Source organism: Mus caroli, chromosome 19 (genome assembly GCF_900094665.2).
Source record: "Mus caroli chromosome 19, CAROLI_EIJ_v1.1, whole genome shotgun sequence".
Taxonomy (NCBI): domain Eukaryota; kingdom Metazoa; phylum Chordata; class Mammalia; order Rodentia; family Muridae; genus Mus; species Mus caroli.
The window spans coordinates 44,281,023-44,307,211 of NC_034588.1; the positions used below are offsets into that span (position 1 = coordinate 44,281,023).

The window sequence follows — 26,189 nt, forward strand, 5'->3', positions numbered from 1 at the left end:
GTAAGCTATGAGTAATGCTAAATATTAGGCTCAACTTCACCTCTTGATGAAGTAGTTATTAATTACATACATTTTGCTCATTTTTAAGAAAATAGACACAAGTAGACTAAGCAGTAATATCTTAATATTTAATATAATAACAATTTACTTATACCAACCTACTTTTATCAACAGGCTTTTTAAAAATTTTTTTAAAATATTGATTTGTGTATGTGGGTGTATAGTCTGCATGAATGTTTGTTCACCATGTGCATGCCTGGTTCCTGTGGTGGTCAGAAGAGGACATCAGATTTCCTGGGACTAGAGTTACAGATAGTAGTGAACTTGCATGGAGGTGCTAGAACCAGGCCTGGGTCCTCTGGAGGAGCAGCCAGTGAGTGCTCTTAACTGTCGTGCCATCATTCCGGCCTATCAAGAAGGTTTTTTTCTATAAAACAGAGTTTTAGATGCATTTTTTAGAATCTGGCTTGAAATCAGGAGACTTTCCTCTTGGATCTGGCTGCTGCTAGTTCGGAGCTTAGCTGGGTTAGCTCACTCTTGAGCTTATTTCTCAGAGGATAAAGTTAGCTTTCAAATTATTTTTCCGATCATGTAATGATTTTTAAAATACATTGTTATTGGTAAGCATTTATTAAAATTACTGTAGCAGCCTGGTGTACACCTTAATCCCAGCACTCAGGAGGCAGAGGCAACTGGATTTCAGTGAGTTGGAGGCCAGCTTGGTCTTCACAGTTAGTTCCAGGACAGCCAAAGCTATATAGAAAGATCCTGTCTCAAAAGATGAAAACAAAAGAAAAAATTTTAAGTGAGAGGGAAAACAGGGAATTATACAGTTTGCTAAAATATTATTTTAAAAGAGTATAGTTATTATTGGTGTCATGTCTTCTAAAATACTTGTTCAGGGTTCTATCAGAATATTTCTAAATATTGCAAAATGAAAACTCCTAAGCATTTTAAGAAATAGACTGGGGGCTGGAGAGGTGGCTCAGTGGTTAAGAGCACTGGCTGCTCTTTTAGAGGTCCTGGGTTCAATTCCCAGCAACCACATGGTGGCTCACAACCATCTGTAATGGGATCTGATGCCATCTTCTGGTGTGTCTGAAGAGAGTGACAGTGTACTTGCCTACATAATATAAACAAATAAATCTTAAAAAAAAGAAAGAAAGAAATAGGCCTTGATACTATTGCAAAATAAAAATTTAGTTTACTATGAGGGACAATATAATAGGCGCCATTAATATAAATTAATATAAATAAATAAATAAATATAAATAAGATAATCATTATAGGATTATAATTGTGGGTATGTGACAGTGATAATTGAGTTTGAATCTGTGTGTCTTTCTTTTTTTAACCTAAAGAAAAGGACTTGGGGGATGGCTTCGTGCTTAAGAGCATGTTCTGCTCTTGCAGAGGACCCAAGTTTGGTTCTCAGCACCTGTCCTGCGTAGTTTCTAGCTGCTTGTAACTGCTTCCTGGGAACCCAACACCCTTCTGGCCTTCAAGAGAATATATGTTCACATATTCTGGCATAGGTACATACACATATGGATAATTAAAAATAATTTAAAATAAGCCTGCTTTTTTCAGAATTTATTTATTGAATGATAGACAATATATTTGGTTACTTAACATTGTAGCAGTTAATTGAAAGATGAAGGTAATGAGATATTTCAGTAATAAGATCTTTAAAATGTATAGATAATATTACAGTGATTACACAATGTATACTAGCTAATTTTAAAAAAGAAAGGATATTAAAAATTGTTATTTATAAAAAGTGGGTATAACTGGGTGTAGTAAAACATGCCTACCAGCTTTTGGAGGTAGATACAGGGGCATTGCAGATTTGAGTCTAGTCTGGACTCAGAACTGAGTCTAGCCCAGACTATAGGGAAACCTGACTCAAAAACAGAAAAGAAGAAAAAAAGGAAAGGTGGTGGGGGGGCGTACTTCTATACCATGTTCTCCTGTGAATTCTGAGAAGAGCGTCTCTTATGACCAGTAGCTGACGACAAGGAGTCCTTCATGTTTGGCATGGTACTGTTTCTCTAGCCTAGATTAACCAGCTTTCCATTTGTGTGTTCTTGCTAAAGCTGAAAGCTGGTGTCATCACCAACACTTTTCCTTTGTGTGCAGATCCTCATTGAATTCTGTGCAGGGGGAGCAGTGGATGCTGTGATGCTTGGTAAATATCTCGGTTTTCTGTTTGATTCTTAAATTGTTCTCGAATTTCAACTATGTGTACATAAATGTAATTTTGGAATTCAGTACATTAAGAAATCAACTTAATTATATTTTAGATAAATGTAATTATGTGATGTTGAAAGTCTGTGACGGGAAAGTAATTTTTATAGATATTTAGCTCTTTACAATAAATGACTTCAAATCAGCCGGGCGTGGTGGCGCACGCCTTTAATCCCAGCACTTGGGAGGCAGAGGCAGGCGGATTTCTGAGTTCGAGGCCAGCCTGGTCTACAGAGTNCGAGGCCAGCCTGGTCTACAGAGTGAGTGCCAGGACAGCCAGAGCTACACAGAGAAACCCTGTCTCAAAAAAAAAAAAAAAAAAAAAAAAAAAGACTTCAAATCATCTTTGAAAGATCACAGTGGAGAGGTGCACTAAGAAATACTTAATTAGCTATGTATTTTCATTGTATAAAAATAAAAACATTTATTTTACTTTCTCCTTATAGAACTTGAGAGACCATTAACTGAATCCCAAATCCAAGTAGTCTGCAAGCAGACATTAGAGGCATTGAATTACTTACATGACAATAAAATCATCCACCGAGATCTAAAAGCTGGCAATATTCTTTTTACCTTAGATGGAGACATTAAATTAGGTAAGTTATTTCAACATTTGAATTTGTGCTCTGAGATTGACAGTGGAATGGATGACTTGCTGCTGTTTGGCCTACCCAGACATGTAAACCAGGGAGAAGGACTCCCAGCTGTCCTGTAAGCAGTGCAGTGGTTAAGCATTTGCCAGTCCTTAGCGTCCCTAAGTCTATGCATCTAATGACACCTAGAAAGAAAGTAAAAGAGAGTGTGTTCTTTTCAGAGGCATGGATTTGTAAAACACTAGTCAAGATTTCCTCCTGTACGTTTTTGAATATAGATCGAACACTTGTAAATGCTTTATATTTGGAACATAATATAATGCTAGACTAAAATTATCTTTATGACAACATATCTAATGTTTTTGTTCCACTTGTTCTACCCAGAGCCTTGTAGTTCTTTTTTTAAAAATAAAGTGGCTTTTTTAATTTCTTTTTCTAAAAAATGATTTATGTATTTATTTTATGTATATGAGTACACCATTGCTCTCTTCAGACACACCAGAAAAGGGCGTTAGACCCCCATTGCAATTGGTTGTGACCCACCATGTGGTTGGTGGGAATTGTAGGACCTTTGGAAGAGCAGTCGGTGCTCTTAACTGCTGAGCTATCTCTCCAGCCCCCAAGCCTTGTATTTCTTAAGCAATTGCTCTATCACTAACACCTCATGCCGGTCTTACTTTATTTTACTGGTATACACATTAAACCAACACAGAACCTTAGGTTTGAAAGTAAAATAAGTGTAAGGATTAGCATTTAATTTTGTCTTTTATATCAAAGGAATAAATGGTGTATGTCATTTATTAGTTATAGATTAGATACAGAATTAGATGTAAATTTTTAGTCAGGGTAGTTAAGTTCACACGTGTACATGCAAGGAGAAGATACAGCCTTTGAAGACGTTTTTCTAAACTGGACAATTTCAAGCAGTGCTGTCCAAATTTTTTTTTTTTTTTGGAAAAAGTAAAATTATTCAGAAGCCACGTTGATATTGGTCCCAGTGATTCTACCCATCATTCTACATTGTCACAGCATGGAGTGGGACATTCCATGGGAGGTGCTAAATTTTATCCTTATTGTGCCAGAAAGGGATACGGAAATCCACGAGGAAAGCTATGTAAGGTTTTAGACAGGAGCCTCGGTGAAGCTTGAGTCATGACTTAGGTGCAGACATTAGACCTGGCCAGTCCCCATCCCCACCCACACCCCGGGTCTTTCACGCGCTCATCTGACCTCAGCCACCACCCCTCCCTTTCCACATTTGTGATGACTCCTGTCACGACTCATTTGTTTCTTTATGGGCTCAGTTATCCCTTTTTTATCCCCAAGAGTTTGAATTTGCTCATATAAATTTTGACTTTCTTTTGACATCTCTGTAAATTACGTATTTCTTCTCTATTCCTCTCTTTACATAGTAGCATGCATTCTCATCGAATTAGCATTGTTCCAACTAAGAGAGGGATATTTGATTGTTTGAAGGACAAAAAAGAAAACAAAGAAAGATCATCACAGTGGTTTGTGACTTCTCCAAAGCCCACGCATGTAAACAGATACACTGTGTACACGTGGGTTTAAATTCCCAGTGACTGGATGGTTAGGAACATGTTTCTTAAAAGACAGACTCCTTGAGGAGGCAGGGGTGAAATCTAAACCCTGGGTCTGGCCACTAGATGGAGGTTCCCCTTCAGCCACATTTGCTGATCCTGCGGTGGTGATTTCAGTTCCTGTCTGTGTTTCCTTCAGGTAGTGAGTTCGTGGATAAGGCAAAGGCTTTTGAGGGGCTTGATTTGTCTCGAGTTTGATAGAACAAGTTGTTTTGTGCTGCATTATAAGCAGGTGTCAGTACATTTCTGCTTTGGCTAGGACTCTTTTCTCACTACTGGGTCCTGAGTGCCAGGAAAGCACCTACCAAGACGGGCACCCCAAGCTTATTTGTCCTCAACACCCAGATTTTTTTCTTTAAAAGAGGCTTCAAAATGAATTATATCATTTTTCGTCTGTTATTTTTTTTTTTGGTTTTTCGAGACAGGGTTTCTCTGTGTAGTCCTGGCTGTCCTGGAACTCACTCTGTAGACCAGGCTGGCCTCGAACTCAAAAATCCGCCTGCCTCTGCCTCCCAAGTGCTGGGATTAAAGGTGTGCGCCACCACGCCCGGCTCGTCTGTTATTTTTGATAAATTTATAATTAGTTAATTCATTCTTCATTACTGTAAGTTAACAATTTTATGAGAAGAGGTTCTCTTTAGTTGTGTACTTGGGACAAAAGCAGAAAAATGTTTTATTTAGTTTTAAAGATAATTAGTTGGTTCTGAGTTCTAAGCTAAAAAAGTTGGCTGAACCTCTGATGAAATTACCATGGCACTGTTCTTTATAACTTAAATCAGAAACAGTAAAGCTCCCCATGTGTTCTTTGTAATATCATTAAGGGTTTTTATTTTTTAGTTTTGTTTGTTTATTTACTTATTTTTAGATAATCTTACTCTATAGCCTAGAGTAACTCTAAACTCCTGGTCTTGTTGCCTGAGCCTCTGGCACACTGTGATCACAGGTGTGCACCGCTACGCTCACCTTCTGTAGTGTGGTTTTATGATGCCTTTGCTGTCAGAAAGGCTGCTTTGGTATAATTTCTGTTTTTTTTCACACTACAGGAAAGTATCTTCACTGATTTAATTGTTGCTGCAACATTTGGCATTTGTTTTGAAGTACATAATTGTTTTAATTTAGAGTGACAGTTTTTTGTATTCAATTCTGAAAAATTTATCATCTCTGTTATTTGTTATTTGAGTGTGTGTAGATGGTTTTCAGAATATCTGTGAAGGGAAATTTAGCAATTTTTTTGAAAGATGCGAGAAAGAAGATGGTTAGGATTAGAGTGGTTGAGATGGCTCAGTGGGTAAAGTGTCTGTTGTGGTATATGAGGTCCTGATGTTGGACCCCAAGAACCCATGGAAAAGCTGGGCGTGGTGATGGATGCTTGTGCTGGGTGCTGGAGACAGGAGGAATCCTAGTGCTCCCTGGCCAGGCTGGGTTTGCTAAAATGGTGAGCTCCAAGCTCATTAAGAAGGAATGGTTTCAACAGTAGGATGAGGAGGACTAGGGGAGACACCTGACATTGACCTCTGGCCTCCATGAGCATGTATGTACACACCCTACATGCATAAACGAACACATATGTGCTCTGCACAATACACACCAAAATTAAAAAAAGATTGAGACTGGCAGAGAAGATCTTTGTTTTATGCTTACCTTTCAGTAAGCATAAAACTGACTTGACCTGCTCCCCTTTACCCCATTGAATACAGTTCATCATACTTAAGATGTCATTAACATTATTGTATGATTATTTATTTCAAGCGGATTTTGGAGTATCAGCTAAAAATACCAGGACAATTCAAAGGAGGGATTCATTTATTGGCACACCATATTGGTAGGTACTCATTTTTATGAATTTATACTGTTAGTTGTGTCTGCAGTAATTACTTTGTCCACACATAGTCATTATCCTGACTATAGTTTCATGACTATTATTTAAACATCTTAACTTTCATTTTCCTTTCCTTATAGGATGGCTCCTGAAGTAGTCATGTGTGAGACATCAAAGGACAGACCTTATGACTACAAAGCTGATGTTTGGTCCCTGGGTATTACTTTAATAGAAATGGCTGAGATAGAGCCACCTCATCATGAGTTAAATCCAATGCGCGTGCTGCTGAAAATCGCAAAATCTGAGCCCCCAACATTAGCACAGCCATCAAAATGGTGAGCTAATTTAAAAGAAGTTTTGTTTTTTTAACGATTTATTTATTATATGTAAGTTCACTGTAGCTGTCTTCAGACACACCAGAAGAGGGCATCAGATCTCATTACAGATAGCTGTGAGCCACCATGTGGTTGCTGGGATTTGAATTCCAGACCTTCAGAAGAGCAGTCAGTGCTCTTAACCACTGAGCCATCTCTCTAGCCCTTAAAGAAAGTTTTTAAAGAACCAAAACATGATGTTCTTTTCTTCTAGTTTGCTAAGGGTCTTTAAGTTTGGGGATGTGGCGCAAAGACTGTCAGTGAGGAAACTGATGTGGGTCTGTTTCTAGGACTTGAGGACCTGGGGAGATTGCTCAGCCATTAAGTAGCACTGGCTACTCTTGAAGGGGGTCTGGGTTCAGTCTCAGCACTCACTTGGTAGCCACAGCTGGCTATAATTCAGATTCCAGGGGATTTGATGCCCTCTTCTGGCCTCTAAGTACTAGGGCACGCCCTTGGTATATGGAATGCAGGTGCTCACATCTATACACAAATTAAATTAAAACACCTGAGAAAGACTTAGGGCTTAGGAGAACCATTATAATAACTGACAGGGTTCCGTGTGGAAGACATTTTCTGTTCTGTAAACAGTGGAGCCCATTTACAGTTGATATGTATTTTGGAACTTAGTGTAACAGTTTTTGTTGCATTTCGGTAACTTGTGAAGATACAGCTGCATCTCAGTGATCATCTGTGTGCCCTGTCGCATGTATGCCTAACATATGTACAGACTCTGTTTCATAAAGTCTTATTAGTCTTCTTACCTTATTCAATTAATAGTAATCTATACTAAAGATAATGAAACTAAACATAATTTATTAAGGAATTTTGTTTGATTTTTTTTTTAAATTAATAACAAGGAAGTAAAATAAGATACATTTTATTCTGCAGGTCTTCAAATTTTAAGGACTTTCTAAGGAAATGCTTGGAAAAGAATGTGGATGCGCGGTGGACCACATCTCAGCTGTTGCAGGTGAAGTGAGGACATTGTGATAACCAGGCAGATTGTTTAACGGTGTCTTTGAACGAATGCACTCTCAGATCTGTTCACTCTTCCTCCTTTCCACTTGCTGTGTCTGTGGAAAGCCATTATGTCGCTGTTTACATTGCTTAGGAGCACGTGTTGTCATTAGCAGGCATTTAGTGTATAAATTGTCTCTCCTGTGTAATTATGTTCTTTTTTATTGTAATAGCTATTTGTATGCTGTCTCTAATGACTGAAAGCTAGTACCTTGTATGCAGAGGCTATGAGCTCAGGAATCTTTTTACTTTTTCCTCTTATTTCAAGAGTTGAGGGTACAGTTAGTAGTGTTGACTTTAAAAAGGGATGTGAGGCTGAGGAGATGGCTTATTTAGTAATGTGCTTGCTGACCAGATGTGGAGACCTGTAATAGTACAGGTCCCCAGAATCCATGTTAAAAAGCCAGGTGTGGTAGTACCTGCTTTTGATCCCAGTGCTGAGGAAGCAGAGGTAGGGCCATTCCTGGGTATGTTGGCCATCCAGGGTAAACCAAATTGGCAAGTCCCAGGTCAGTGAGAGATCTGTCTCAAAAAAAAAAACAAAAAAAAAAAAACGGTGAATGGTACTGGAGGAAGAATGACACCTGAGGTTGTCCTGGCCTCTGCATGCACATGTGTACTGCACATGAGTGAACATGCATGCACACACACACACACTCGCACAAATGGAAGATGGTTAGATAAACTTGATTTTATTTTAAAGTAGGGCCTGTTCCTTATATTTGAAATAAAAGTGTGTCACTATATTATCTCATAATATTAGAGATAATACCAAATCCTAGGGCAGTTGCTGTAAGGGTGTATGTTGTGTAATGCCAGTGTGGTAGTGTATTAAGCTGAGCTGTTTATGGTGATAGGGGATAGGGAAAATTGACTTGCTCTGTTTTAAAAAGTATATCTCTATGTCCCTAAACACACTTCCCAGTATTTCATTGCTCCTGTATTTGAAGATCTTAACCTATAGCAGACTGTATTAGTTGGGGCTCCCTAGAGAAACAGAACCGATAGAGAGCAGACTCGATAGAATTAACCTCTATATATGCAAACAGGTTTTACTACAGTGAGTTACAGGTTATAGAATGACTATTTCAACAAAGGCTGTCGTCTCTCTTTGGAAAGTTTAAGAATCCAGTAGTTGTTCAGTTTATAAGGCTGGTGTCTCAGCTGCTCTTCAGTGTGTGGTGGAATGAATTCCAGAGACGTAGGCTCTAAGGCCAGGGAAGGAATGGATTTGCCAAGGAGAGTGAGAGGGAGCAGGCAAAGAGTAAAGAAAAGCTTCCTTCTACCCTGTCCTTTAAATAGGCTGGCAGTAGGAAGTGTGCCGCAGATTTAAGGTGGATCTTCTGCTGCAGAAGGTGGAATTTAGGGTAGATCCCATTACAAATGGTTCGATCAAGAAAAAGTCCTCACAAGTATACCCCACAGCTTGAATTTTAGCTAATTGCAGACGTTAACAACTAAGAGTGGCCACCACACAGACACGGTTAGGATCTGAGAGCACAGAGATGAGGGAAACGTCCTTGACTGTGATGTTAGCATCATTTAAAGAAGCAAACAGGCATTGGTAGATACTTTTAACAGAAATGTAAAGGGTTTTGTAACATTTTTATTAATATTTTGACAGGATTTATGTAGATACTAATGTAAAAAATCTGGGTAGTGTACATGGGAGTGCTGTGTGTTTGCTTTTCCACGCCACAGTGGTGGTCACGGAGTGACTTTCAGGAGTTCTTATCCTTCCGGTTTATGCTGATGCTTGAACTCAGCATTGTTGCTAGTTTGGCAGCCAGCACGTTAGCCCACAGAGCCATCCCACTGGCCTCTTGTAGTTACTTGTAAGGAAATGATGCCTAAACTTAACACTGGCTTTAAGTCTTAAAGATTGTAACGATGGGCTGGAGAGATGGCTCAGAGGTTAGGAGTACTGACTGCTCCTCCAGAGGTCTGGAGTTGAATTCCCAGCAGCCACATGGTGACTCAAAACCACCTGTAATGAGATCTGATGCCCTCTTCTGGTGTGTCTGAAGACAGCTATGGTGTACTCCCATACATAAGATAAATAAATCTTAAAAACATTGTTAATGACACTTTCAAACATAGAAAAACCAAATGTATCTTCTATTCAGTCATAACAAGTTGTTTTAATTATTGATAAAATTCCTTCAAATTATAGAAACAAAATAAAACAGAGGTCTGCAAGACGACTCAGTACAGGTACCTGCAACCAAGCCTGGCAAACTGAGTTTGATCTCCAGGACCACATGGTACAGAAAACTGACTCTTGAAATCTGACCCCCTCATGTACACACACACTAAATAAATAATAGTGTTTTTAAAAAATAAAAACTCAATTATACAAAACAAAATAAAATCCAGCTCAGGTAATCTTTAATTTTTGCTCACTCCTGTCTTCTTCATTTTTGTTCCAGGTATAATGTTTGAAGTTATGTATGTTTTTTTATATCCATATTTCATAGTTTTTGACACAGAAGGATCTTTTTATATATTTAAAATTTATAAGCATTTCAGTTATCATTGAGCATGCTTTTTTTTAAAACAATCAACAGCATCCCTTTGTTACCGTTGATTCCAACAAACCAGTCCGAGAGTTGATTGCTGAGGCAAAGGCTGAAGTAACAGAAGAAGTTGAAGATGGCAAGGAAGAAGATGAGGAGGAGGAAGCAGAGAATGCTCTGGTCAGTGTCATTAGGAGTGAGATGTGGTTGCACATGGATCTGAGGGTGCAGAGCAGAACCTTCAGTTAGAAGTGACGCTAGGAACAAGGTTTCCTATGTCACCTGTTTTCATCATGTTCATTATTGAAGATGGTTACTTTTCAAAGTTATTTTTATAACCTCAAGTTTTATAGAACATAGCTATTAAAAATATCTTCTGAGTATAGATATATAAAGCCATTATTTGGATGACTGTCTTGAGCTCAACATTTTCGTACTAATGATGTATAAAATCTTTTGTAGCCAATACCTGCAAATAAACGTGCCTCCTCTGACCTCAGCATTGCCAGCTCTGAAGAAGATAAACTTTCACAAAATGCTTGTATTTTGGAATCTGTGTCAGAAAGAACAGAACAAAGTACTTCTGAGGATAAATTTAGCAACAAAATTCTTAATGAGAAACCTATGACTGACGGACCTGAGAAGGCTGTGAATGAGCATGCAAGTGATGTGAACTTAGAAACTGGGGCTGAACTAAATGACCAAACAGTAGGAATCCATGAGAATGAGAGAGAGAAGAAAAGACCCAAGCTGGAAGATCTGCCAGATACACAAGACCAGCAAACTGTGGATGTTAATTCAGTCAGTGAAGGAAATGAGAATAATAGAGTAACTTTAGAAACGAACACTGCTTGTCTGAAACCAGAGGAAGACAGAAATAAAGAAACCCAAGAGATACTTGAGAGTAAACTTACACAATCTGAAGAGATTAATGACACACATATTCAAACAGTGGGCATGGTTTCTCAAGAGACTGGAGAGAAAGAAGCAGATTTTCAGGCAGTTGACAATGAAGTTGGGTTTACAAAGGAAGAGACCCAAGAGAAATTGGGAAAAGATGATACAACTCAAAAGGTTGTAAGTAGTGATAGAAGCAGTGAGGTGGGGACAGACGAGGCTCTAGATGATGCTCAGAAGGCTGCTGAGCACAGTAAGGCAGCACAGAGTGGGGATGGGGACCAAGCCCTGGCGCCTACCCCGACACTAGCAGAGAAGCCCACAGAGGGCCCTGAGGCCGGTGGGGCTGAGGAAGAGCCTCCTGGTGGAGAGAGAGTCGAGGATAAACAGCCAGAGCAGCAGTCTGCAGTGTGTGAAGCTGAGGGACAGTTAACCAGCACGTCAGAGACCACAGGGGCAACCCTGGAGCAACCAGAGACAGATGAAGTTGAGCAGGTCAGCGAGTCCAGTAGCATTGAGGAGCTAGAGAGACTTGTAGTTACTGGTGCTGAGGAACAGGCTCTCAGGAGTGAAGGTGAGGCAGCTGCTACTGAAGAAGATTTGGAGAGAAAAGAAAATGCAAAGAAAGTGCCGGTTAAAGCAGAGTCCCAAGCTCCTGCAGCATCGCAGCCCAGCGAGCCTCGCCCTGTCTTAATACCCAGTATTAATATTAACTCTGAAACCACAGAAAATAAAGAAGAAATGGGTGCTTTGCCAAAACCTGAAACCATACTGCCACCAGAGCCTGAAAATGAAAAGGGAAATGACACTGACTCAGGGACTGGGTCCACTGTGGAGAACAGCAGCGGTGACCTGAACTTGTCCATCTCTAGCTTCCTAAGCAAAACTAAGGACAGCGGCTCAGTGTCTCTGCAGGTGAGTGTGTCTGGGGCCTTGTTTAGTCTTGCTTTGTTATTTTGGCTTTGTTATTTGAATTTCTAGTTCATTGCTACCTTAAAACACTATTATATCAATGTAATATTAACCCTATTAATTCTTTTGGGGTCATAAGGCAATCAAAAAGAATTGGAGAGAAATATTCTGGGAATAACCTTCAGATTTTTTGGTAGAGCCTATTCATTTTTGCAAATAACATAAACAGGACAAGACAGTTTCTTGTTTTCATTTAGTTTCTCTTGCACATGTCTGAGTACAATTTTAGCAAGTTTAGTAAGGCTCCAGAGGGTCAGGATATGTAGCAAAAGAGAGTATTTTTTTAATGCATTGTATTTATTACTTTGAATGTTTATGGATGTGTGTGCACATGTGCCATAAAGAGCATCTCGAGGCCAGGGGATAACTTAGGGGAGCCGGCTCTCTTCCGCTGGAACTACTTCTGTGGGCACTAAGGGATGCTAATTGTATATCCCTTACTGTAGAAGCTGGAGAAATGCAACATTTATAGGTGAAGGAAGGTTGTGTGTGTGTGCGTGTGCGCGCACACGTACATTTAAAGCGTGTCTGTGATAGAGGAATGCGGGGCTGTTGCTGCTGCCACAGTCAGATTTGGAGGGGAACGTGAGTGAGGTCCTAGATCTGGAGGATGGAGAAGTGAGATGTGGCTGGAAGGTGCCCAAGGCAAACCTGAATTTTGACACAATTTCAGTTTCGTGCCTTTTCTCCACTTCCTGTTTTGGGACTCCTTTTCTCTCTCTTTCCTCTTTCAGTTCCCTCCTTTCCCCTCCATTCCCTTTCCCTTTCTCTTCCCCTTCTCCTTTCACAGTTTTTTTCTTTCATTCCCTCCCTATGCTTCTTGTCTCTTTCCAGAGTCTTGTATGGAGCCTCCCAACCTCTCCTCAAACTCCTGAGTGCTGGGCTTGGCTCTCGTCACCCCCACCCCAGTAAACAAAGTAATTGTCTCCCTGTAGGGGTGAGAGCCACTCAGTGAAAGATGAAGAGGTTAATGTGTCCAACAGTCCTGCAATGACCAGAAGGCCCACTCTGACTTTAAGTTGTTTTCTCTTTCATCTGCAAAGTTGAATGTGAGCTCTCAATTTAGGAATAAGATGGTAGAACTGTTGTACAGATATTCCTACTGCTTTATATGTGCAACTCATAGCTGGCGAGACATTTTCATTTTAAAGAGGAAAATATCTTTCATGGGTGATATTTACACAAAACCTAACCCAAAATGAAATCTCATTCAGGAGACAAGAAGACAGAAGAAAACATTGAAGAAAACACGCAAGTTTATTGTCGATGGTGTAGAAGTGAGTGTGACAACATCGAAGATAGTCACAGACAGCGACTCCAAAACGGAGGAGCTGCGCTTTCTAAGGCAAGTAGAGAAACAGGAGATCATTAACATGAGTTTTAACCTCTGTGTTGTTTCTGGAAACTGAAGAATACACAAACCAGTAAATTCTTGGTTAATTTTAGATTATTTGAAAATTTGTTTTTGGTTTAAAATCCTCCAGTTAAAGCTTTTATTTGAAGTATTACTCCAAAGTGTAACTTGCTTCTTTCCGTCACACTTTGTCAGGCGCCAGGAACTTCGGGAGCTAAGGCTTCTTCAGAAGGAGGAGCAGCGAGCCCAGCAGCAGCTCAATGGGAAACTGCAGCAGCAGCGGGAGCAGATCTTCAGACGCTTTGAGCAGGAGATGCTGGTGAGGCCTTGGCGTCTGTGCCGTGATGGCAGGGAACGAGACCTGGTGTATTTGAGACACGCCTAGAGTAGCTGCAGACACTCATCTCTGAGGAGGAGATTGTCCTGCTTTTGTCATTGCCCAGGCCTCTGTTTTCTGAGTTATTTTTAGGGAAAAAAAAACAAAAAACCTTCTTGAAAGGGATCTGCAGTCCCTGCCTTCTCACTGATTTATAGTAAATCAAGTTTCATGTGAAATCTGTCGTGACAAATTAGTACCAGGAGACCGGCAGCTTGTTTACCCAGCTTTTAGATCCCTGTTACTGCGTGACTCCAGGCTCCATCTTTCAGCTTAGAGTCTTAGGATTTTGTGGTTTGTTTGTTTTTTTTTTTAACTATTTTGAAATTAAATATTATATAATTTCCCCTTTTCCTTTCCTCTCTCCAACTCCTCCCTTACACTCTCCTCACCTTTTAAATTCATGGTCTCAGACCTCTTTTTCTTTAATTCCAGCTTATGTCTATTCCTAAATATACAAATACAACATGCCCAGTTTGTATAATGTTGCTTATATGTTAACATGATTTCAGGCTGACCACTTGGTATCACATAATCAGGTGGAGGGTTTATCCCTGGGGAAGGCCATTTCTTCCACTCTCAGCCTTCCTCAGTTGACTGTAGTTCTCTGTTCATGGGTGTAGTGTTCCTGACATTTCTGGGAGACTCAGTCTCACAGCAGATATCCTGTTCCTCTGGCTCTTACGGTCTTTCCCCCTTTTCCTAGAGTTCCCTGAGCCTTGAGTGCAGGAGTTGTGTGTGGATGGTCAGGTGGGGATGGCACCAGATGATCACTTGTTCTCTGCATTTTAGTTTGTTGTCGTTTTCTGTAATGATTTCTATTTGTTTCAAAGACATTTTGTTTGTTTGTTGCTGCTGAGGAGTGAAAGCTACCGTTATCTGTAGGTATAAAGATAAATATTAAAATGCAATCAGGAATTAGGCTGGTTTTGTAAAGCGATGGTTGTAGGTCCTCCCCCAAAATCTATGACTAGTTAGTTGGCTAGCTTTCATGCGACACATGATTTCCTTCTTGTTGAATCCAATTATAGAGATGTTGGTTACCACCAAGGTATGAGTGCCAATATGGTTATCATGCCGTGCTGGTTGTTGTAGTGCATAAGTATCGTAGCTGGCTAGGACGCGAAGCTTGCATGGAGTTTTCTGGTGCCATGAAAGAAAGCCGCTCCCTTTGGGAGGAGCCTTTCAGGTTTGATTCAGTGTGGGTCTTCTCAGTCTTGTGTATGAAATGCATGGTGTCTTCAGCAACAGGGACTTCAACCTCTAGGAGGCAACCAAAGGCAACAGCAATCATCTGTAGCATTTTCAGAGTTTCTTGGACTCCCCTGACCAACAGCTCATAAGAGAGCTTCTAATGCCTGGCGGTGGGGTTTGTGAGATAGTCTGTGGGGGGGGGGCATTGTCAGCCCAGGTGGGAAAATTGTATTTAGATCACACACACACACACACACACACACACACACACACACACTGACTTAGATATATGTCTAATTTTAGGTAAGTAGGTAATAAAGATTCCTTATGACTTTTTCAGATGTTCTTACTATACTCTCCTTCTTACATATTGACCTTTGTCCCACTTCCCACTCCCACCACTGCCCCATTTCTCCCATTTCCTCTTCAAATTACATTTACCCCACTACCCTACTGTTCTCTTCTCTGTTGCATCTCCCCCTCCCAAGTCTCCTTTGCTACTTTCCTGGTTTCTGTGGCTGCTCCAGGTTAGAGAGTCAAATATAAAGATTTGAATTAAGAGCTATCATGAAAGAGAATATATGATATTTGTCTTTCCGGGACTGGCTTAACTCACTCAGTATAATCCTTTGTATTTCTATCCATTTGCCTGCAGATTCCATGGTTTCATTTTTCTTAACTGCTGCATAATATTCCATAGTGTGTCTGCATCACATTTTCAGGATTCATTCCTCAGTTGAAGGACATTTGGGATGATTCCATTTCCTAGCTGTCGTGAGCAGAGCAGCAGTGAGCATGGCTGAGTTAATATCTGTGGTAGGCTCTGTCAGGTAGTAGCAAGGATCTGCCAAGCCCTTTGAGCATACGCCAAAGAGTGGTCTAGCTTAGTCCCCTGAGAGATGGAGTTTAGCTTTTTGAGGATTCTCCACACTAGTTTCCATAGGAGCTGCAGCCGTTTGCAGTCCCACCCACAGTGAGTGACCGTTCCCTTTCCCCACATCCCCTCCAGCATCTGCTGTCACTTAGTCCATTGTTCTTTGCCATTCTGACTGGGCTATGGTAAAAATCTCAAGGATTATTTTGATTTGTAATTCTCCAATCGCTAGGGACAGTGAATATTTATTGACACAGACAGAAGTCTGTGTTTAGGCCTCAGGCCTCAGTTGTGAATGGGTTGTTGGTGGTTTTGCTTGTTGCTTTTGAGTTGTGTGTGCTGGATATCAGTCCTCTGTCAGAGTCAGACTGGCAGAGGTGTCCCCTCCTGTTCTGTGCGCCCCTGGGCAGCTGACTGTCTGTTTCTTCAGCTGTTCAGAAGCTTTTTAGTTTTGTGAAGTCCTCCTTGTATCAGTTGTTGGCCTTCATTCTTGGGCAACTGCAGTTCTCCTCAGAAAACCCTTTCTGACACCTTTATCATCGAGACACTGTGCAAGTTTTTTGGATTCTAAAGTTTTAAGGTAATCTAGCTCGAGCTGAGTTTAAAAAACCAAAACTTGTTTTGATTTTTCAAAATTTCCTTTCTTCGCTGGCTTGTACAGTTAGGCCTTCGTGGCCTCGTCCCCACGGCTGTGACGCACTGTGTCAGTTCTTAGTTCTCAGTTGGGAAGGGAATTTAGGAGCGTGGTACGAAATCTTAGGAACCGTAGGTTGAACATCTAGTCTAATGTGTGTGAGAAGAAGAATATTGATGTTTAGATTACAATGCTTTGCAGTCTTGTAATAACTGTTGAGGACTGTGGCGTGTGGTATGTGGCATTGTTAATTTTGTGTTTGATCATCACAACTGGGTCCTGAGAAATTAATTAGAGATATTCTCACCCAATGCTTTTGTGGTCCATTTTCCATAATTTTAATTTTTTAATTTTAAAATTTATGTCTTTTTCCTGTATAGATTTTTGAAAAATGTTCTGTTTTTCAGTTTCTTTTATTTTTGAGGGCTTTTGTTTTGTCTTTATTTTGTGAGATAGTGTCTCAGTATATAGTGCTCATTCCTGCCGCCAATTTTCAAGTGCTAGCATTGCAGGCATGTGCTACCGTGCCTGGCTTCAACTACCTACCTACCTTCCTCCCTCCCTCCCACCCTCCCTCCCTCCCTCCCTCCCTTTATCCCTCGCTCCCCCCTTACTCCCTCCCTCCCTTCCTTCCTTCCTTCCTTTATAATAAGTATTTCTATATTCAAAATTGTACAATGCTTGAATAGATTGCATTGTTTTACAGAGTAAGAAGCGACAATATGACCAAGAAATTGAGAATTTAGAGAAGCAGCAGAAACAGACAATTGAACGGCTAGAACAAGAGCACACTAATCGCCTGAGAGACGAAGCCAAGCGCATCAAAGGAGAGCAGGAGAAGGAGCTGTCCAAGTTCCAGAATATGCTGAGAAACCGCAAGAAGGAGGTAAGTGAGCCACTGCTGGTAACCACCACAGCCGCTTTTAAAATGCAAATCGCAGACTAAGGAATTAGGAATAATGGGGGGACAGGATAGTGCTCATTTATTTGTTCCTTTGTTCTGTCTTCCAAACAATGATAGGCTGGCAGTTAGTGAAGTCAGATATTATCTTCATTTTGCTGCCAAGAAAACGGGAATAAAAGAGGTTTCAGTGCCTGTCTCACTTAACTTTGAACTAAGTCTTCAAATACAGTCCAAGCTGTATTGCATTCTGCCATCCCCTCTTATTAATGCAATATTTAGGGCCTTCTTTAGAAATACGTTTTCAAGAGAACTTAACCTCTGGTATTTACTAGTAGCAGCCAGAATTATGTACAATTTACTCGACATTTGAATTTTTCTCCATTAGGTTTATTGATTTTTTTTTAAAAGACATTTTTCCAAGCAAAAACTGAATAGCTTGATATTCAAAATAGCATCTCTTATTATACCTTTGGGAAAAAAGTTATGTAATTATCAAAAGGTTTGACTTTCCAGAGCTACTTCCATGTTGTGTAGCTGATTATCATAAGCTAGTGAAGAGGTTTTCCATGTATTGTCCGTTTGTTCCTAGATTAAAATAAAATACAGCCAAGCAATTTTTAGAAATAATTTTATGATTTGTTTTACATCTTCAGTGCAGGTGAAGGATTTCCATTCTTAGGATATAAATACCCCAGGGGAGAATGACTATGATCAGTTCTGTTAGGGTTGGAAGGAAATAACCAAACTAGGAAATGCATTTTTACTTCTGTTACATGTTGCAGTTACTAAGATTTTAGCCTCTGACTTTAGCATTTGATTAAGAAGAAAACTGGACAGTGTGTTGCTAACTCTTAAGGATATGTGAGGTGGAGCTGAGCTGTGAGGTGGAGCTGAGCGTTAACAGCACAGCAAGGCTCGATGCTTCCTCAGGTCAGGTGTTGGTTGCCTGCAGCTCTATTTGTGGTAGTCAGCATTTCTAAAAGGCTGGCTTTATTGTTGTTCTGTTTTATACAGAGTTGCTTCATATACATTGATAAAAATCTTTGTTAATTGACAAAAAAATCCTGGGTTATTTGTTGAGAGGCTAATCTTTGTATCACATTAAAAGATTTAATTCTAGATGACTAAGTCTGTAGTTACTGTTATTATTTTGAATTTTCATGTTAACTAGTTATGGGATGGTGTTGTGTTTATACTGAATAATCTTATTGTGTATTTTTACCTTATTGCTAAACTTCTTGCAATTTGGGAGACTTTTGCTTTGATTGGTGATTTGGTTTCATGAAGAATTACTGTTGGGAACTTTATGGACACTGTTAAATCAAAATCAGTCTCTTTCTTGGGTGCCAGTGGCATGTGGTGATTTGGAATCTGGGCTCTTTTGGTGCTTTGACTTGTAAATACATGCTTGTTTTTCAGAGCTGGACTATAGAGCTTTTGGTGGGTGAAATTCACATTTAGGCTTTTGAAAAAAAGAAGGAATTAAAAAAAATGCTTCATTTTAAAATATATTTCGTTTAGTGTAACAAATCATAGATTACTAAACTTTAAGATTCCTTGTTACTGCTTTTAAAGCTGACCAGCTTGGCTTCAGTTTTCACCAAAGAGAATGTACAAAAAGTAGTCAGCTATATGCATTTTGTCATACCATGTATGAAATGGTATATCTTAAGGAAAAATCTTAATGTCCACTGATTTGAAGCCCACTTGCTTCTTCCCTTTCCTACCGTTGTCATGAAGTGGATCATTTAGAACTCTGCCTTTGGTATTGTCAAGTCAGTGGTAAAGTTTGCACTTTATAAATGACATTAGCTTTCCATGTGCTTAGTCCTAAACATCTGGATAGGTACGTCTGTAATTTCTGAGTCTATCGCTGTTCTCTCAGCCATAGTGCTGTGAGCGCTTCTTCTCTGATGAATACACGAGGGCACAGTCAAGCAAGTGTGCTGTCCTGCCTCTTTCTGTACCGAGATTAAGCATGCTCTGTAGTTTTGCTCTTTCCCACCAGCTAATGCTTCTGCTAATGCATGGTGAGAGGAATCTCTGTAACAGCTCTAGTCTTGATCTGTAGCTTTCTGCTCACACCACATGCTTTCTGTGGAGGAAGTGTCATTTCCCCACCGCCCGCATGCTTGTGTACTGTAGGTTATGAATGAAGTGGAGAAAGCCCCCAGAGAGCTGAGGAGGGAGCTCATGAAGCGCAGGAAAGAGGAGCTTGCGCAGAGCCAGCATGCTCAGGTAACAGCAGCAGCTGCAGGCCACTAAACCAGAAAGCAGCCTTTCTCCTTCCTGCCTTAGCAAACCATGGGGGAAAGAGGAGATTTTAGCTGTAATTTCTATTTAGTGCTGAACTTTCCCCCGGCTGTTGATACCCAGCATCTTTTTTTTTTTTTTTTTAAGTATGTCGAATTTATACTTGGTGACCTTTAAATTGCTAATATGAAAGTAACTGAAATGTGTAAAAGTTGATTACATAAAAGAAATGAATGCCTTAGGGTAATGCCTACTGTTTGCTGATTTTATCATGATGGAAGCGCTTGGGTCTAAGTAGTGGTTGCATTGCTTGCTAGAAGACCTTTAGGAGAGAAGTGGAGGGTAATATATAACCCTGTGCTTAGAAAAAGAATGACTGGGAAGGCGAGATGCCTCAGCGGGTAAGAGCACTGACCGGTTTTCTGAAGGTCCTGAGTTTAATTCCCAGCAACCACATAGTAGCTCACAGCCACCCGTAATGAGATCTGACGCCTTCTTCTGATGACGTCTGAAGTCAGCTACATCATACTTATGTATAATAATAAATCTTTGAGCCGGAGCAGAGTTGACCAGAGCAAGCAGGGCCTACCAGAGTGAGCAGAGGTCCTAAAATTCAATTCCCAACAACCACATGAAGGCTCACAATCATCTGTACAGCTGCAGTGTACTTACAAACATAAAATAAATAAATTTTTTTTAAATAAAAAGAAAAGAAAAAGAATGACTATTTGAAAATCATTTAGAATAAAATGGTAAATTTTATTATTAAATGGTAGATCAAACATTGCTGCTTTTTAGAAGATCAACAACATAATCAACTTTAAAAACATTTTTAGTATATTTATTTTTGGTTTAGAATCTAACAGTTACGTAAACAGCATATTTTTTCTTTTTACAAGATGGATGAATTAACCAAATAAATGAATATTTTAACAGAATTTCCATGTTACCTCAATATATTATTGTCTTAATGTGGTTTTATGTGATAACAAATGATTTTTAAACTTTTGGACTTTGTAGGACCCTAGAAAGAAATACATAAGTAACAAAAATCCATTAGGAACCATGTCGTAGACTGGTACTAATGTATGAGTGACTCGTGTGTGTGTGTGTGTGTGTGTGTGTGTGTGCATGTGCATTTGCAGTAAAGATATTTTAAAACTACTGTTTGCCTATTGTCATTTCAGAGCTGATAATATTTTAATTCTGTGGGAAAAAGGGGAACTATGATTGTAGAATTTACAATTTTAATAAACTCAGGTGAATATAACTACTGTTTTTCTAGCTATAAGCCATTGAGGCACTTGTTCTTGTCCTGGAGCAGGATGACTAGTTGAAGGAAATGGTGACAGACATAGGGTTTGCCATGTACCTAACACTTTTCTGATGCTGCAGTCTCACGTGAGCATCACCCTGTCTTAGAGGTGAGGAAGAAGCCCTGGGAGGTAGGATGACCCACGCACTGACATGTCTGGGAGGTAGGATGACCCACGCACTGACATGTCTGGGAGGTAGGATGACCCACGCACTGACNCTGACATGTCTGGGAGGTAGGATGACCCACGCACTGACATGTCTGGGAGGTAGGATGACCCACGCACTGACATGTCTGGGAGGTAGGATGACCCATGCACTGACATGTCTGGCAAGTGGTAAAACCATGATTCCTGTCCAGACAACCTCAGCTCCAGGTTTATACAGTGGATCTCCACATAGCACACAGGCTTGCCTGGTCCATGTGCTTAGCTAACCATCTGCTTTTGTGTTTATTACTGGGTGTTTTTTGTGTATGCTGGCTACACATATACTTCTGGTTAGTTTAGATTTCAAGCTAGATAAGTAAGAGCAATATAGTTTTGCCTTAAAAAGGACAAAACAGATGGTTTTAGTTCCATAAGTATATCAGTGGTAAGAGTTGAGAATTTATTGTTGAGTGAATTGAGTAATTCTATACTTTAATTTTAGTGACTTCATGTAATTTAGGGAGCGGGTTTATATTTTCCCACGAAAGATAAAGTAGTTGGTATATTCTTTCTGTAAATTTAAGGGGTTAGAATACAGCATTTCAAATGTATTTATTTCTTTGATAAATGTATTAAAACCTGGTAATTTTGCAGTCTGTTTTAGACTTTTAGAGTTCTTAAGCCATGGCTGTACAGCCACAGAGCTGGTCCATATTTGACACCCAGTCCACAGGTTTTTTACTTCTCATAGGAGCGTTTTCTCAAAGGCAAGGGCCGCCTCCCAGTGGACTAAAGAGAAAGATTTTTTCTGTTCCTTGTCACACCCTTCTTCTCCCCCTTTTCTTCTCTCTCTTCCTCTCTCCTTCCCTCCCTTTGTTTCTTTCCTATTTCTTTAATTTGTGTTTTTTTTTTAAGAGGATAACATTTGTTAAGAGTTGTCATATGGAGCCTCAGCAGGTGCTGTACCCACTCAAGTGGCTTGTAAGCCTAAGAACACCACTTTTAACCTGATTTATAAGCATCTATCTATCTATCTATCTATCTATCTATCTATCTATCTATCTACCTATCTACCTACCTACCTACCTACCAACCTACCAACCATCTACGTATCATTTATCTATTATCTCTCCTATCTATCATCTATCTATTAATTATGTATCTATCTCTATCATTTATCTTTCTGTCTTTCAGTCAGTCATCTATGTGGACGAACTTTTAAAAAGGAAAACTACTGATTTACAAATGAGTAGCACATTAGAGTTTGGAAACTACTGATGTAGTTCTCATCTTTTATCCTATAGGTGGGTAGTAGGTCTGTTAATTGATTTGGCCTAGGCCTAAAGCTCAACATTTGTACATTCTGTCCATTTACACAAAGCCATTCAGATACCTGTATTCTCACCTGGGAGGTGCATTGTATTCTGATCCACAGGGTGTTGCTCAGGTCATGATTCAGTCTTTTCAGTTGTCATCTTGTGCAGTGTTCAACGCCCAAATGCAGGACGTAAGTCCGCGTGCTGTGGGAGGTGCCTTCTCTTATTGTGCTTTCTTTGACTCACATGTGCCTTTCATTGTTAACTTCATTGACTGAAATGTAGACCACTAAGAGTGGATGCCAGGAATAACAGTAATGGTAGTCTGGCACAAACTCTGTGTTAACAGTGATGCTGAGAGTTCCCATCTGGTCCTCGTGTCCTTTATCCAGATGCAGAATGTGGGCACAGACTAGTGATCTGCTGCAGACAAACGGTCTGTGACAGCAGCAGCAGAGCTGGACACAGAGCACCTGCAGTGGAGGGCTGTTTTTCTGCCTTCCCACCACAGAAATTGTCGTGGCTTTTAAGAAAAGGAAAGTGTCTTCCTGGTAGAATTTTATCAACTTTGCACATGTGAGAAATTGAATGCTGTGATGAGAGTTTTATCTTTGTGTGAAGTGACACTTTGATTATGTATATAATTTAGATGTCCTAATTATGGATATGGTCAGAAAAGCCATGGTAAAAGTAGTGATTTTACTTGTGTGTAACTTGTCTCCATTCATTCAAATTCTCAATGATAATAAATATTGTAAAACTGTTATTATTACTGTAGTTTGAAATTAAGTCTGAAATTCCAAACTGTATTCTTTCTCACAGTTGCCCTAGGAAAGGCTAGCTAATATAACATGTTAATTTTTGTTTGCGATGTTTGGTATGTACAACTGGAGCAGGTAGAATACAGCTTGATTTCAGCCGTTTCTGTTTTCCTCATTCTCAAATTAGATTTCAAAAAGTAATTGGCAGATACTTTTTAAAGCAAGAAATTATGATTTATAATTTCTTTTCTGATCATTACCATTTCTGAGTAAATTTGTTGAGTAAGTGATTAAATTTCATACAAATAGTTTTATTTGTCATAATCTTTTTCTGATAGTTTTTAGATGCAAAGCTGTAGTTTTAATACTTACAATTGGTTAACTGACATAAAATTACTTATTGGAACTTGAGCTTGTACTTTTAAAGGCCATTGACTTTATAGTTTATTAGGCCATTATTAGAAGTGACTTTGGCTTTCTAAGTTTGGGTTCTTTTGTTTTTGGTTCTTGTGGCTTCCACTGATTAAGCTCATAAAGGCGTTTTAAAGGCAGACGTTTTAGAATGGGAAATTTCTCTTAGTTCCTGTTCCTAAGAGCAATTTCTAGTTACAAATTGCCCTACAAATGTATTTTGAAGTTGATAAGTTTAATGAATGGGCAATAATACTAAATTTGAATACAGTTATTTGAAGTAAAGAAGTATATTAATTTCTGTCTAAGGGTCTTTTTCAAGTAATGTTTAGCTCTTAAAAATGTAAAATATTTGCCTAGTGTCTGATCTGTGTTGTCTGCTTGCTCAGTCAGCTGTGAGTCAACCTGATTGCTTGCTACCTCCGGTCAGGAAGCACGCCCACACTGCACTTTAGCCCTGCCTACCTTGACTTGGACTTGTTAGTCCTTATTTTGTCTTCTGAGGCAGCACAGGACCTGTTCCGCCCCGTCTGGATGGCCATCTTAACCATTGCTCTTCATTTCGGAGTCCTTCCTTAGTTTGTGAGCCCTTTGTTTCCAGCTTTGGTTTTCCTGTGGTTAGTTTTGAGCCTTCAGAAGTTTGCCACTTGGGCTGGGGAGATGGCTTACTAGTTAAGAGCACTTGCTGCTCTTTCAGAGCCTCCGGGCTCTGTTGCCTAGTCTCCAAAGGGCAGCTCACAATCATCTGTAGCTCCAGTTCTAGAGGATCCAAATGTCTCTAGCTACCTCCATGGGTATCAAGCATGCACACTGTGCATGTGTGTACTTACAGGCAACACACACACACACACACACACACACACATATGTAAAGTAAATAAACCTAAAAAAATTCTTTTTAATGTGGCACTGCCATAAAGGACTAATGATTCAGGATTATTGGCACTTGGGACCAATAGGTTGGTGTGCTTTGATTGATTGTACCTGGCATGTACTGAGTCAACCTGTACCTAGCACTGTACTAAGTACCTCAAGAAAGTCTCTTTGAACTGAGCTCCCACCTTGTGGAATCCAGATCTTGAGTACAGCAGCATGGCTACGAACTGCATAGAGAAGCTGACATGGACTTAGAGCATGTCCTTTGCTCTCAGCTGACATGCACTTGGTAGCATGGCCTGTGCTTACCTTTTTGCTTTCACATGTTTATTGCATGGGTCTATGGTTTGATATCTGACTTCTGAGTCTAAATGTCAAGTTGACATATACACTAGTTAAGCTGTTGATGCAGATCTTTTAAACATCTATTATGCAACCCAATGATAGCATCTTAACCAATAGAAACTCCTCACTGTACCTTCAGGTCAAATGTTTACTGAGCAGGTTTGCATGTAGACATTTGCATCGAGGATGAAAGAAACAGTATTTTAATGCAAATAATTGCTTTAGGAGAAGAGGGAGCTTGAGTCGATTTGTTGTTTATTTTAACTGCTTCATAGGTGGCGTGCAGATCTTAGAATTCTTCAATAAAACCTAGAGACTTTAATCTAGATGATTACATAAATAGATGCTTTTAGGCTGTGATAGTTACGTAGGTTGCTATGGTCGAGTAGCTAACTGTGTTTTATAGACACAGTTCACTCACCTGTCTTTCTGCTATTGTGTGTTTAGATTTATAATAAAACATACATGATGCCGCAGATGAAAATGCGGTAACATTTGCAACTCCACATGACACTCTCACAACAGCCTGAAATGACCAACTCCAGAGGCAGTGCCATCGGCCAACACTTGGAGGAGCTTTGCCAGCCTGTGTGCCTGATCGTTAGATCAGGCTGGTAGTGATCCAGTTCTTGTCCTACTCTGTCTAAGTACCAAAGAATAGTTCTGAAATAGAGTTGGGACTTGATTGTTTCCTGGATGCATGAGAATAGGATTATGGATTAAGTATTGTAAAATGTAAACCCAGTTTTTATTTGTGTATCATTTGCATTAAACACCATCTTCTGTTATTGCCAAAGGGGCATAGATCCATACTTACTTTTTTTTTAAAGCATAAATTCAATAAATATTTATTGAGTGAATTAGTGAGTCTGAAATGTTTTGGTAGAATTCCTTTATTGTTAAGAGTTTTGTGTGTAGGTTCATAGGTGTCTCTTACTCCCCTACGGCTGCTGTGCACTGTTTCTCACTAAGTCTCTTTAGACACAGGTTATAGGTGATAAGCTCTGCCCTCCTCTGTTGGTGCAGCTGTGGGATTTCTTCCTTGTTTCATTTCTTAGAAAAATAGGGTCAAAGATTGTGATAACCTGTGTTTCTTTGTTGCCTCCATTCATAAAAGGAGCTTCTTTCTTACTCTTGTTCTAGTTATGCTACAGTGCAGCAGACACTCAGTTATACTACAGTGCAGCAGTCACTCAGTTATGCTACAGTGCAGCAGACACTCAGTTATACTACAGTGCAGCAGGCACTCAGTTATACTACAGTGCAGCAGACACTCAGTTATGCTACAGTGCAGCAGTCATTCAGTTATACTACAGTGCAGCAGTCACTCAGTTATACTACAGTGCAGCAGACACTCAGTTATGCTACAGTGCAGCAGACACTCAGTTAT

The 26,189-nt window shown here is 39.8% G+C and overlaps 1 protein-coding gene across 2 annotated transcripts in view; it reads left to right on the forward strand.

Moving 5' to 3' along the window:
- Positions 1-26,189, forward strand: part of Slk (STE20 like kinase) — a 58,053-nt gene that overhangs the window by 20,457 nt on the left and 11,407 nt on the right. The window contains exons 3-13 of one of the 2 annotated variants that reach the window (XM_021151431.1): positions 2,140-2,188; positions 2,694-2,843; positions 6,191-6,263; positions 6,401-6,595; positions 7,526-7,607; positions 10,222-10,350; positions 10,633-11,982; positions 13,254-13,384; positions 13,589-13,712; positions 17,178-17,357; positions 19,521-19,613. In XM_021151431.1, the coding sequence (XP_021007090.1) occupies positions 2,140-2,188; positions 2,694-2,843; positions 6,191-6,263; positions 6,401-6,595; positions 7,526-7,607; positions 10,222-10,350; positions 10,633-11,982; positions 13,254-13,384; positions 13,589-13,712; positions 17,178-17,357; positions 19,521-19,613 (2,556 nt within the window). The remainder of the gene's footprint in view (positions 1-2,139; positions 2,189-2,693; positions 2,844-6,190; positions 6,264-6,400; positions 6,596-7,525; positions 7,608-10,221; positions 10,351-10,632; positions 11,983-13,253; positions 13,385-13,588; positions 13,713-17,177; positions 17,358-19,520; positions 19,614-26,189) is intronic. The other variant, XM_021151432.2, reaches the window with a different exon arrangement.